This window comes from Electrona antarctica (assembly GCF_951216825.1).
Source record: "Electrona antarctica genome assembly, chromosome: 6".
Taxonomy (NCBI): domain Eukaryota; kingdom Metazoa; phylum Chordata; class Actinopteri; order Myctophiformes; family Myctophidae; genus Electrona; species Electrona antarctica.
In genome coordinates this window covers 11,575,003-11,589,296 of record NC_136811.1, presented here as the reverse complement: position 1 = coordinate 11,589,296, position 14,294 = coordinate 11,575,003, and the positions used below count along the sequence as shown (strand labels likewise).

The 14,294-nt window shown below is 44.4% G+C and overlaps 2 protein-coding genes across 2 annotated transcripts in view; one reads left to right on the top strand and one right to left on the bottom strand.

Annotated features, from left to right (window-relative positions):
* josd2 (Josephin domain containing 2) lies at positions 1–6,643 on the top strand. Its single transcript, XM_079502974.1, has 5 exons — positions 1–211; positions 350–484; positions 1,747–1,872; positions 3,226–3,420; positions 4,563–6,643. Exons 2-5 carry the CDS (start codon positions 363–365, stop codon positions 4,672–4,674), a joined length of 555 nt encoding a protein of 184 aa, XP_079359100.1. The 5' UTR covers positions 1–211; positions 350–362; the 3' UTR covers positions 4,675–6,643.
* A 1,097-nt stretch (positions 6,644–7,740) lies between these two features.
* Positions 7,741–14,294, bottom strand: part of ttyh1 (tweety family member 1) — a 24,092-nt gene continuing 17,538 nt past the window's right edge. Inside the window, exons 3-5 of the mRNA XM_079503629.1 lie at positions 12,795–12,965; positions 10,459–10,537; positions 7,741–8,942 (exon numbers count right to left, since the gene is read on the bottom strand). Coding sequence (XP_079359755.1) covers positions 8,859–8,942; positions 10,459–10,537; positions 12,795–12,965 — 334 coding nt within the window. The 3' untranslated portion in view covers positions 7,741–8,858. The remainder of the gene's footprint in view (positions 8,943–10,458; positions 10,538–12,794; positions 12,966–14,294) is intronic.

Here is a 14,294-nt window from a genome sequence, read left to right as displayed (position 1 = left end):
GTCTTTCAGAGAGAGAGAGTGTGCGGCTGCATCTTTTCAAAACACATCGCTTTGTCAGCAGCTTTAAAGACACTAGATTCATCTGGCTGCCCAGCGCCAGTGGTTGATTTATTTGTCACGTTGTTTAGGAGTTGGAAGCGAGAGATTAGCCGTGAATAATAACAACAACACCGTTTTTATTCATTCACCCCCGGGGATAGCTCCCACAACGGTAAGCAAATGGCTAGCAACAACTTTTTGCAGCTGTGAATTGAATTCACACATCGCTTGTTTTAGTGTTTTTAGTCGTGGAAAACTGCTGCGGTACAATGTTTACTTGTGGTTGTTTGTTATGTGCGTGTCTCTATAGGTTTAGTACTACTATGAGCGAAGGGGAGGTGTTTCATGAGAAACAGAGACTGGAGCTGTGTGCGATCCATGCCTTGAACAACGTGCTGCAGGAGCGAGTGTTCACCAAGGAGACAGCCGATGACATCTGCAAACGGTGAGCTGGGGTCCGAGGACCCCCAGGGGTCCTTGAGGGAGCTCCAGGGGGGGCCCCAGCTAAATGATAGTTAGGATAGGAACCAAATGGGCCTGTTGTTAAATCAACATTGGTTTTGCAATATACATTGGGGGTCCCAGAGATAGAAATGCCATTAAATGGGGGTCCATAGCCTAATGCATGTCACACTGGCGGTCCTTGAAATCAAACGGGTTGAGAATCACTGCTAGAGCCGTACAAATCTTCTCTTATGGAGGGCTAATTAGTGTCAATTTGGGGGTCCTTGACATGAAGAAGTTTGGGAACCACTGGACTAACTGACTGACATATTTATTGAATAAATGCATACCGGTATGCATTAACATATGTCATGTTACGCATGTCTGTCAAATGGATAAAACACAATAAAGCTTGAGAGCTTCATTATGGTCTTTAAGGGGCACACAGTGGGATCTGTTTTACAGTCTTGGTGACATTATCGTGGTGGCCCGTTCTGATAATGATGACCAACTTTTAGGACATACAGCTATCTCACATTTACTAGAATGGGTCAGTGAGTGCAGGACAACACAATAGACAATAGACCAGATATCAGTCATCTAAATGCTTTCAACAGAGACATACATACATACACAGCTGAGAAGAAGAGAAAATCAGTTCATTTCTAGATGAGTAATGGTGCAAGGTTTTTGTTGTTGTTAACACTCAAGTTTTGATCCACATATTCCCTGCTGGTTTAGGACCGATTTCTTTCAGAGCCTTTCCCCTGCACTCTAGTCTAAATGCTCTCTCTCTCTCTCTCTCAACATGTGTAGTGTCTCTTAACCACCTTCAACCCATCATAAGTGACATATAACTGCTTGAACCCTAGCATCCCTATTCTGGGCCAAAAATAGCAGATCTACAAACTCAGAATCAGCAGCAGCGCAACGTGCTGTGAGATTATAGATCAGCTGGTTTTGGCGAAGAGATTTGGTGTAGATAGACAGAAAAAAAGCAGTCCAGTTGCAACTCGGGTCCATTTCACTGAGATCCCTTGTCCACCAAAATAACATTGGTTCTAGAAGTGGTTCGGTTCTTTATTTTTTATGATGGTTATATCACACCAAGAAGAAGTCTTTTTTTTTTGTTCCAAATCCGTACCAACTTTTAGGGATCTGAACAAATGCCTTTGGTCCAAAATCAGGCTGGGAAAAAGAGGGGGGATTTATTACGCTATCTTAGCATTGCTTCCTATGATTCCTGTGATTGTGATCCTGCAGGCTAGCTCCACAGTGTGTGGTGAATCCACACCGCTCCATGCTAGGAACAGGGAACTATGACGTGAACGTCATCATGGCAGCGTTGCAGAGCAGAGACCTGGCGGCAGTGTGGTGGGACAAGCGCAGGTGAGTCGTACTCTACAACACATGACGGGCGGTCGACGATACAGTAGTTCCTCAACCTGGTGTGACGAAAAAGCCTATGGGGAATTATTTCCTGGGCCACTCGTTGTTCTGAAAGGGGGCGGGACTGCGACACTCTATACAACATGGAGCTGTGGACAGAATATTATCCAACGATAACAAAATATTTTATGTTTTGGGTCTGAGAGGCTAAATGTCATCAAATGGTGATCTGTGGTTCAAATGCAGAAGAAATAATGGGCCTTGCTATGAAAAGGGTTGCTGCAGAAGACTGAGGTTGGACTGGGGAAACTCCTAGCGGTGACCATGTTGCACAACTCGATCTATAAAATAGTAGACCATCCTGTTCTAGTCTGTCATTGGCAGACTGATCACGTGAGGTCACAAACGTATCCCACGATATCAGTCTGGACTTTGGCCCATAAAGAGACTAGTGTAGTCGAGGGGGTAGTATTTGACAAACTCATTCAGCCAATCGGCATGACAAAACAAATGACCCTAGTATCACGGTGCGCATTCCAAATCCAGTCAGGATCTCAGGAAAACATTTTCTGCAGAGCAACTCTTCCAGCGTTAACTTACCAACTTGTTGTTTCGGCAGTAAATAACAAACATAATTCATGTTGGTGATTATATAAAAGGTATTATCATATTAATTTATCATTGTTAAGTTCACTCCATCCACGGGCATAATAGCATGATGATGCCATTACAAAACATGGGCTATATGGAAGAAATGTGTTTAATAAAACGAAATTAACTGCTAGAACGTCCTAAATTAACTTGATTATGCAGTCACCGTCTCTGTGTCATGTTGTTCCTTCTTAATTTTACAGAGTATAGAGATCGACTGTACAATCAAATAAATCTGTATACAAGATAATTTCAGATTTTAGAGAGGGAGGGAAATAATAAATTAACTGTTAACTTCATTAAAACATTTCGCGGGGGCAAGTTGGCAAAGGGGTGAGTCGTTTGGTATTCAGTGCTAGTGTTGGATGTTAATCCATTGAGACCTGGAACGCATCCATGTCACGTTAGCGTTTAACCACATTAACCATTAACCCATTTTGGGGCGAGAACCCCTTTTGGTGTTTTAAACATTGTTATAATTTAGCTATTGAAAATAGCAGATCTACAAGCTCATAGCGCGCCACCGAGTGGCGCGCTATGAACTTGTAGGTCTGCTATTTTTGAAAAATCGTTAAAATGTGCCTCAAATCTTTCCGAAAATTGTCATGATTTAGAAAACTTTTTTTTTAAATTTCGACGTCAGGCCTGAATGGGTTAACCCCCAGACTTAACTTGACCTCTCTGCCTTGTGTTGCCATCCAGGACTGTGCAGAGTCTTTGCATGTCCAAGGTTCAGGGCTTCATACTCAACGTTCCGTCACGCGTGTCGCTGGGCATTGTGTCCCTCCCGCTAAGACGACGCCACTGGCTGGCAGTGCGACAGGTTAATGGGCAGTACTACAACCTGGACTCCAAACTAAAGAATCCCGTAAACATCGGAGGAGAAGCAGATCTACGGTAAGAACTCTGTAGCAACACATTGAAAACATTCTTATGTCCACCACTGTTTATTTATTTCCCCCCCCCCCCCCTTTTTTTTATTTTATCCCACGATTTTGCAACCCAGTTTTTTCACCCAGTGCCAATTATCTAATGTAATCCTGGGTGCTACACTTCCTCTGCCAACCTGGGGGGGCAGCAGACTGACCTCATGCCTCCTTCTATGCATGAGGAGTCCAAGCTGCTTCTTTTCACCTGACAGGGGGAAATGTCCCTGGCCAGACGTAGCGCGTGGAAGGAACACGCTATTCCAACCAGTTCCTTTCCCCTCCATCAGGCGCTCGGCTGGCCAGGGGGAGGTAGTTTTAGAGACCAGGATTACTGCATGTTTTTGTGAGGGTACCTACCCTAGGGGACACGGGGAGAACATGCAAACTCCACACAGAAAGGCCCTTTCGCCAACCCCACCTCGGGTATGGGCGCTGATGACGCGGAGGAGGTACCACTGTTTATTTCAACAAAGACATTCGCCTATATCAACTTATCTCTCCAGCTTCCCACCTAACCGTCAAAGTAAGAATCAAGGAACTGTCGATGGGGAGAAACGGTGACATGCAATCATGACACGTTTGATGTGATTTGTGGCGATGTATGGAATTGTCAGTTTGACACTATTATGCTTAATTGACAGGGGTCCGCTTCTTTTTCCCTCCACACACCAAAACGTTTTCAAAGAGAGCCAATCTGTTGTGACTTGTGACCCTGTAGATTGGACATTTTTGCAGAATAGCATCCCTAGCTAGGGTGACAGAAGTGAGCAAATAAAATGCCCTAGAAGAGCAAGTGTGTGTGCAGTGGAGTTCAAACTGCTGCTAGAGCTAGAGTAGGCCGTGGTGTGATGTATGGCCTGTCTCATAGTGAGTCATCCCATATGGGTCGGTCGTCACATGAGGCTTACCTCACACACACACACACACTTGTTGTTTGCTACTGCTGTAGTTAGTAGGCACGTAGGCCAGTGGTTCTCAAACGTTTAGCGAGCAGCTACAAACACAAACACCTTTTCCCCCTCCCAGTAATTTACACAGCGGTTTGTCAAAATGACATATTTTGTGGAATTTGGATAAGTATGTGTTTGTGAGTTTCTCTCTCTCTTTCAGTGCATTCCTCGGTGAGCAGCTTTCTCAGGACGTAGCAGAGATGCTTCTAGTCGTTCCACGTGATGTAGAAGAGGACGGTTCATGGCTGAACTCGGACGACACCCGGAAATGATTTTCTTGTTTTCTCCTCTTTTTTTTGGTTTGGAACAATGACATTACCGGTACATGGTGTGGGACATAACCTCCTACTCTGGGAGACAAAACAAAACAAACAAACGCAAGACAAAACAATGCCTTTTTTGTTTCCTTTTTTTTAAACAAAATGCTTCTTGACAAATTCCTCAGGGAATGCACTACAACTACAATATTGACACAAACACACAAAAGTTCCAAAGAGAATTGAAGACGGGGTTTTTTTTCTCCTCTCGAAATGAAGGATGGCTTTGATTGTACCATGGTAGCTGATTCACTTTTTTCTTTGCTCTGAGATGACACAGGAGCCACGTGTCTCTCTGTGCACTGGCCTTCTTTCACCTCTTTGAAGAAATCTCAAACTTCTTTTTCATGCATGAAACATAATCCATTTGGTGCCAGCCTGCTCTTAACGTTACTGATACACAATAAGTCCCAAACGTGCAGCGACACTCGCGTCAGCCACGTTTTGAGTAGAAGGGTTTTGGTGCTCAACGGTAAAGTACAGTAGGCCAAATAAGCAAAAAAACACTTTACAAATCCGATAAATATTAAACATGCCAGCCTACAGGGTCTTTGCGAGGGTAGAGCTTTGGCTGCATATTAAGTGTTTTGGGGGTGTTTCATTTTTAAGCGGATTTACTTAAAATAACCTACCCAAATTAAGTCAGTGGAGAACTCATTAAATCTGCACCTTCACTGCAGTTGTGGCGGATTGACAGGCATCTTCCACAGTGCCGAGCTGCTTGTCAAAGCCTGGACACTCGTCGAAATGTCAGTCAGTGACAGACGTCAGTGACCAGTATCCCCCAGGGGTCTATACTGGGACCCGGCCTTCATCAAATGCCTTCGTGGAAAATAGCCAATTTACAAGTGTGTAGATCAACGGTTGAATTATCCTAAGATGTTCAATTTAAGGAATTTGTCGGGTTATCTTATCAGACTTCCGGAATTCATAGGGTCTGACTTATGCGCCAAGCGCCCAAATTCTATTGTACAGTACATGCAAGTTGATAACCTATAAGGTTTTAGTAGCACATGAACACACTCTTCTTTACTTACCTTTTTTCTGTTCATCTATGCACTACAGAGGTAGACTGCTTTAGGACTGGTTGTCTTCCCGATGGTCTATGCACACAGGTACTATGTAAGCACTGGCTGCTGGATATGTTAATTGTATGTTAATTCCTGTTATGTTATGTTTAATTTGTCTGTCCTCCCCGTCCCCCTGAGCGAGTGCATTTTCCGGCAGCGGCTGATGCCGCGGAGTAGCCGCCAATTGCTGACAACACGGTGTTTCTCGGCGGCATCAGTCCGACTCCGACACCCTACCCCAAACCCTAACAGGGAAGTCACGGCTGGGTTTTTTAAAACCGGCAGCGCATGTCAGGAGGATCTACGGGTGAGTTTTAACCAGCGACACTGACACCCTAACCCCAAACCTCACAGGGAAGCCACGGCTGATTTTAACCGGCAACGCATGTCTCGGCAGTTGGGTGTCGGCCCGCCGAACGGACCGGCACTGCCGCGGTCATAATTCCCCCACCGTCCCCGGCAGGTGCCGCCGCCTCCCCTCCCCTCGGCTGATTGCCACTGCCAGAGAATGCACTCGCTCCTTCTGCCTATTAATCTATGCATATCTAATTGAACATTGGGAGCATTGTCTTATCGTTACTGGCGGGAGGAAACCTTCCAAGTCCAAAACTGTTACTTTTCAGGAAGTGGACAAAATGTGTTCCAAATGGATCCAATGTAGTTAGCATTCAAGTCACACAAGCTCTTAATACTTTTTGATTGGTTTAATATTTATATAAAGAAAAAAAACGTTCACTTTAAAGATTTATAAAAAAAAGTAGCAAAAACTACATCTACATGCTCACAACCCATCGCAATGCGGTACATTGTGAGATGGTAGATAAATAAATATGAAATAAATATTTGTCATACGATGAGGTGGGGCATATTCATTTATGAATAAAGCAAAGATGGAGATGAGGTTTCTGACTGACTGGGGACGTTATGTCGCAGACGACGGACTGACGGAAATACACCCAACCAGACTCTGGAGGTTCGTCGTGATACTGAAAACATATTTATATTAAAAGGTTTGATCTGTTGTTTTAAATGGGTTATTATTATTATTACATTGATTAAAGTTCTCAGTCAACACAACCAAATTCAGTCATGATTCCATTGAATGTACTCTTATGGAAGCCTGTTGTAACGGAGACATACGCTCACAACACGTTGCGCTGTGACCTTGTTCTGAGCTTGTTATGTCTTATTTTAGCTTAGTAATTATTTTAGATGAAAGAGTATTTGAAGTGGTTAAACTAGCAATATAATACATATTCAGAAGCATCTTCATTTTGGGCGGGAACCCCTTTTGGTGTTTTAAACATTATCTTATAATTTAGCCATTGAAAAATAGCAGATCTACAAGCTCACGAGCTTGTAGGTCTGATATTTTTGAAAAATCGTGAAAATGTGGCACAGATTTTGAATATATAATCATATTTTAACTCAAATCTTTGCTTCTGTGGGGGTCCCTGGAACAACATATTTTCAGATGGGGGTCGGCGGCATATTACATATAATTTTTGGGGTCCTTGACATGAAATATTGAGAACCACTGATATAGAAACATGAGTTTTGTCAGAAAAGGCATTTAAAAAAACTTTTAAATTTCGAGGTCAGGCCTAAATGGGTTAACATGAATGGTCTCGGATATAAAAGCAAAGGTAAAAGCCTCAATCTGTGATCTCTTCAACTGGTTGTTGGCTGTATGTAGTACAACAAGAACATATTGGGTTTAGAATTGTTAATAGTAATACCTAAAACATTTGACGTACTGTTCATTGATTGAGAGTGCATGGGACACAATGCTTACAGTGTGCCCCTTTTTTCAAAAATCACAGATCGGGACTTGGCCTGACAAAACGGTTATATGGTCATTTTATTTAGCTTTTATTCCATGGGTTATTTCTAGCTAGGTTATTATTACATTGGAGAGTTTGGAATGAAGAGGACCAGTCCATCGTTGTTGAGGTTATCGTAGTTATCTTTTATTTATATTAGACTCTTGAAGTGTAAAAGGATGCCATTCAAAAGGAGCATTGATATAATACCTTACAAACTCAATTTCAGGGTTACCAAGGTCAGTAGGCAAGGAGGGGGGGATTCAATTAAATCTCCGACATACCAGTACCATATATACACAAAAAAACAGCCTATAGAGATCCCAGAAACCCACTGCTATACATAGTTATTATTGCTAGTTACGGCAGGGCTACTGCAGCACCAGTAGCAGGAAGTCTATTGCTATGTACCTGTCATGGGAATTGTAGTTCTCCACTCTCAAGACCCGACTGGGGAAATTGTAGTCCCTCTGTTTGGCCTTCATTAGGGGCTTAATAGCCCTCGAGTATTTTATTTTAAGAGCAATGGTTTATTCAGGTATTATATAGAGACAGTGAAATGTACAGTAGAATAATATCAGAAGATATAATATCAGAAGGTAATACAAGGGAAATACAGAATTGCCACCTATAAAAAGTAAAAAAACAAAACATTTGAATACCAAGTGAGGGGAGCTGCATAATCCATTCAGAGAAAAAAAAAGTGTCTTGTTGCTACGTGCCAGTGTTTTTTTCTACAACAATAGGTTTTTTTTCCTTTTTTTTAATATAAAAACTCGAAAATAAATTGGTGATACCGATACATTTAAGAATATAAAACTACAACGCAGTAACGTCAATACCATTTTTTTGGCCTCGCCTCACAGTTAAACACAGACTTTTGGACAGATAAAAGTGGAACAAAGGGGATTCTTTGACGTACTGAACTTGGTGCATAACCTTTTGCATAACCACACCCGACCCTTATATGTGCCATGATAGTCGAACGTGAGTCCCCTTAAACGCTGCATCTCTAAGATTCTTTTTAAGTGCTTCTATAATCACAAATTCACAATTGTCAATGGTACTGACGTTACACGCCTTGATTTCACACCTAGCATTCAGTTTTTTTTCCTTTTTATATTAGTTTTCTTTTTCTCTCTTCTTCTTTCCATCTCAGTAAAGTGTCCGTTCATAAGAAAATTTAACTCTTTTTTCCCTCTCCTACTACGTTTTTTTAATTTATTTTTTTCCTAACAAAAAATAATCAACGTGAATACAGGTTCCTTGAATGGGAGGGGTTGGGGTGCGATTGACTTCCCCCGTAACCAGTCAGCATGCTGGGAGAGTACTGTACTTTCACAAAACCACCACGTGATTTGGCCAGATGAGACAGTGATGGAGGTCCAAAGGTGCAGACAGAAAAGAACGGGGGGAAAAAATAAGATACAGTTACAGAGAAGATACAGTTATTCAGCCAAGTCACAAAGATCAACATAATATTGGAATGTAGTAATACTTCTTCTTAGATGCTGGTCACTATCTGGACTTCATCCAAGACTGCATGCATTATAAAAGAGTCATTACTACTGTGGTTCTGATACAGTGAGTGAGTGTACAGTATGTTGTTGAGTGGTGTCTGTCATGGGTCTACAATATTGGTCCCCTCCATTATTGCCTCTCTAGTTAGTCTACACCAAATGTCTTCTGTGAAAATAGGCAATCTACAAGCTCACAACGCATCGCAAAGTGACACGTTGTGAGTTCGTAGATCCACCACGAGCCACTTGGAGATAACCGAGGGTATACGCTTGTGTTAATGACAGTTAAAGGACCACTTCACCACTTTTCAACATCTCTTCATATAATTGGTCCTCACTAATGTTCATGATAAAACACCACCATTTTTTCCTACTCAGTCTGTGTCTCAAAATCAGCCGTGGCTTCCTAATTATAGGAGTTGAAAAGTGGTGAAATGGTCCTTTAATGGTGCACTCATGCCACATGAGAAATGCATCTTTTCATTTCATTGTCAAAGTATTTGTATACGAGTCTGTGCAGTGACAATAAATTGAATCTAATCTAATCCCCTTATCAGAGCGCTCAAGGTGTTTGAGGTTGGAAAACAAACCAGACACCTGTAAGAAACCTGTAAGTCTGTCTTGAAAGCCTGTTCTTTCTCGTTCAAACCTTTCACTACTAATATCGGCATGTTGCTACTCTAATTTACATGGTTTAAACCATTACATTTGAGGTGGTTAACCGTGAGCAGATGAAGAAATAGTGACGCCACCAGAAATAAAAAAAATAGGCCAGCCTACAGGGTCTTTGCGAGGTTGGAGCTTTGCCTCCATGTTAACTTTTGTTTTGGGGTAATTTATGTTTTATGGGTTTAAAATGGGCATTGTACACTAAGGGAAGGGTTAGGGTTAGTTCAAATAGCCGGTCTACAAGCTCACAACATGCGATTTAAAATGTTTGTTTTTTTTAATAGCAAAATGTGGCTAATAAGTTTAGGCATAAGGGGTAAGGCGGCGCGCAAGATAGGACCCTAAGGCCCCGGACACACTATTGAAACGAAACCGCTCTCTCTGTTCCGGGGGGAGAGGGGAGGGGGGGGAAGAGCAGCTCGCAATTCAGTTTCAATGGGAGTCACTGGGTTTCACAGGGGGGGGGCAGAACACAGCCATGGAGCAGAGCTGCTCTGTGAAACCCATGGACTCCCATTGAAAATGAATTGCGAGCTGCTCTGCTCCCCGCCTCCCCTCTCCCCCCGGAACAGAGAGAGAGAGAGCGATTTAGTTTTAGGTGTACGGGACCCTAACAGTAATGAGAGATGGTTATGTGACAAGTACAGAGGAACTCACAGAAGGGGGTGGGGACTGTCTGTCAGTCAAGGGCAGGCTCTCATAGCCAGGGTTGCCATTGGAGGAAACGTTTGGAGTCCTGCATAGAGACAGAGAGAGATAAAGGACAGAGAGAGGGAAGAGGGGGGAATGGAGGAATGAACGAGGACAAAAACAGGGTGGGGGGAAAACGGGGTGAGACACGTCGAGAAAGACAGGGTTGAGGGGAGGGGAGGTGGGCGGACGGACGGGAGGCCGAGGAAAGGTGAGAAGAGAAAGGAAGGAAAGAGGTGATTAGAGAAGTGATGCGGAGTGATATATATATGTATGTACAGAGCTGAATGGATATATACAGTCATCTGCAGATGCTCGTTAAAGTCAGGACTGCAACTCAACTCACCAAATTCCATTTTGGAATTATACTTTTTTTTTCTCAATCAGTCTAATTAATACCTTGCATGCAAAAGCACAGCAAGCACGTGAACAACAATGCCAAGCCATTCCATTTAAGAGGAGCTGACTGTAATTGTGGTGTTTGGTTTGATTTCAAGACTTTTTGGCCGTTAGCTTTGGTCAGTATCTCTGTAATGACAGGTGTGGGAGCAGTCAGGGTGTTAAATATCCGCGAGTTAGGCTTAAATCCTAGAGCAGTGGTTCTCAAAACTTCTTTATTTCACTCCCATGTCTCTGAGGGCACACAATACGAATGGAACCAAATGGACCTGTTAAGTGTCCATTTGGTTCCATTTGTACGTCCATTCGGACCTCCCCCCGGTGAACCCTGAGGGTCCCCCTGGACCCCCTCTTTGAGAACCACTGTCCTAGACTTAGAGTGTTAGCTATAGACTCAGTAAGTCCAAGGAGAGACAGCTAGGGGAAAGAGTTGCAGAAGTGTGTTGTGGACGGTGTGAAGATGTGGAAGCCAATGTGAGGAAAGCAAAATGAGGGGGGGGGGGGGGGGGGGGGGGGGGGGGAAGAAGCCAAAGCAAGCAGAGAAACCAGCCATGGCTATAAAGGAAGAGCAGAGACCGAACAGACAGGAGCGAGGACGAGTCCAGAGGAACAACCGGAGAGATTCTTGATCACACGCATGACGACAAGGACTTTGGACGCCACGGTGCAGATGACCAGATGAAGAGTGATGATGGAGGTGGCCGGGCGGGCGGAGGGGCCGGCCGGGGGGGGGGGGGGGGGGCAAGCGACAACCTGAGCCTCACATCGCCGAGAGAGGGGACGAGGGAGGGAGGGGGGGGGGGGTGGGGGGGGTTTAACGAGCGCGACCTCATGGTCAATGGCGCCTCCCCACACCCCATAGTAGCAGTAGGCGTGGTCGCAGTCGCTCTACTACCGTCGAGGGTCAATCGAAACGTGAAATCTGTGGGCAAACGTTTTCGAGCGGAAGAAGGAAGGGGAGTCGGGGGTTGGGGGGGAGGGGGTGGTTGGGGATGGCGGCTACGTCATCTGTCTTGGAAATCGCTCGACAGACGGACCCATAGACAGACACACAGACAGACAGACCTCGGGTGATTTGTGTCTGTTCTCCCCCTGCCTATACGCTGTTGTTGTTGTTGTTGTTGTTGTTGCAGTCCACGTTGACCTGTCTGTGTGTCTGTCTGCGTTGCGTGTGCTTGACCCTGTCTGCGTTGCGTGTGCTCGACTTGACCCTATGGCAGCTTGCTGGCGTTTTTTGGTCTGTCCCTGCCCATTGTACGTGTAAAAGTAAGAGTATCAGTATCAGTATATGTAGTCCTAGTTACCTCTCTATATCCACAGTAGTTATCGAACCTTGCCTACACTGACCTCTCTGATACTCACTGAGGATGGGGGGGTGTGAGGCTATGTTCAAAATCTTGTCGTGTTTGTTTCCTCAATGCTGACGTCACGTGTTGTGTACGTTCTGTCAAGCTAACATGTTAGCAACTATCATGTCATTTATTTATTTATTGGCTAAAGCTCAGGTAGCCATACTGCATGCTGTTCCTAACCCTAAGCCCTGCTCTGCTGGGGGGGGGTCTATATAGATACTTCACTTCAGCTAACTGATCTAGCATCAGCTGTTGCTAATATACTATATATTAGGCTTCATGACCATTGTTAGTCCTCCTAAATGTTGCTAATAAGTTAGTCCTTCACCAGGACGGATGAAGGTCCTGTTGAAGGTCCTGACAGTGCGTATTATGCACTTTATCCTACGCACCTGTCACCAACCGTTCGAGGTGTGCATCAGCCTTTTTCTCTGAATAGTCCTATCTGTAACCTCTGGAGGGGGGGGGGGGGGTGCACTCTGCCTGTCTGTCTGTCTGTCTGCCTGCGTGTCTGTCTGTCTGCGTGTCTGCCTGCGTGTCTGTGTTACTCACGGGAGCGGCGGCGCACTAGAAAAGGGGGGTGTCCAGCCGGCCGCCGGGTAATTATAGAAGGGGGGCGCGGCCCCTCGCTGAGAGCCCGAGGTTCCCGTCTGTCTACGTGCCTGATGGGTGGTGAAGGGGTCCTCGCTCTCGCTGTCCGAGTCTTCGTACTCCTCCGAATCACTGTCGACGACACCGCCGACGACAAGTGGAGAGAGAGAGAGAGAGAGAGGGAGACAGATGTGTGCTGTGAGCAGAGGAATAGTATAGTCGCCATGTTTACATACAGCTCTGCAGTGAAGCACTGCCGTTTACTCCCTGCAGAAAAGTAACTTTATACTATATAGAGCACAGTAATACAAATTAAAAAAAATCACACCCGTGTGAACTGAGTGGTGCAACTCCCCCCCCCCTCCCCTCTCTCTCTCTCTCTCTCTCTGTCTGTCTCTCATTAGCAGGCAGCAGTGCAGCACTATCTCTCTCTCTGTTTCTGGCACAACAGCGCCACTTTTGGTAGTCATTGGTACTCGTGCTCATAGTGACATAGGTGGGTGAACACATGGGTGAACACATAGGTGAACACGGACATTGCTGTTCCTTGGAGTGGTTGCACCACTCAAAAAGACCCTCACATTGCTAGGAAAACTTTAGCGTATACTCATAGCGCGGCACTCGGTGCTGCGCTATGAGTTTGTAGATCTGCTATTTTTGAATAATCGTGAAAATGTGTGCAAATCTTTGAATATTATATTATTTCACAGGGAACGTATTTAACTCATATCTTTGCTTCTGGGGGGTCCCTGGAACAACATGTTTTCAGATGGAGGTCCGCGGCCACATACAGATAATTCTGTGGGTGCTCGACATGAAAACGCTTGAGCACCACTGATATAGAAACATCGTTTTTTTCAGAAAACTGACTTTAGAAGCCATTTGTAGAATCTGTTGACGCTAGTATGTCGCAGGGAAAATAGGGCTTAAGTACTTAATTAACTCTTCATGGAAGCCTACTGCTGCCCTGAAGAGTTTCTACTGTTTGCTAGCACACACACACAGACACACACGCACACGCACGCACACGCGCACGCACACACCCAATACCCGCAAGACATCCTGCTGACTCATCCACTGCAGGCATGCCACATAGATTAGACACACAAGCCCACTTGTAAAGTCATAGGTTTGTGTTCGTAGACTTCGTACTAGTATGGCCATTGTTGGCGTAATGTCATGTATCAGATTCATAAGTGATATTTATTTGTAAAAAATAAGTTTTAAATCTATACTGTATACTGTATACAGCTGGGGTCTCCCTCCCTGTCTCTCAAGCTCTTTAGTAAACACAAAATACATGTTCTGGTCGGGATACCAATTTTATCCAATCAGGAGAGAGAGAGAGATCACACCGATCAAGGGAGAGAACTCATACAAGATATACCGTATAGATAGATACAATTAAGTTAACCACATAAGCCCTCCGTGGGTTTCTTTTCTCACCTGCACATAATTTCT

Bases quoted from the DNA above. Each gene is read 5' to 3' on its own strand.
- josd2 (XM_079502974.1), top strand. From the start codon at position 363: ATGAGCGAAGGGGAGGTGTTTCATGAGAAACAGAGACTGGAGCTGTGT. The intron at 485-1,746 runs GTGAGCTGGGGT...GTGATCCTGCAG, and splicing joins GCCGATGACATCTGCAAACG to GCTAGCTCCACAGTGTGTGG. The intron at 1,873-3,225 runs GTGAGTCGTACT...GTTGCCATCCAG, and splicing joins GTGTGGTGGGACAAGCGCAG to GACTGTGCAGAGTCTTTGCA.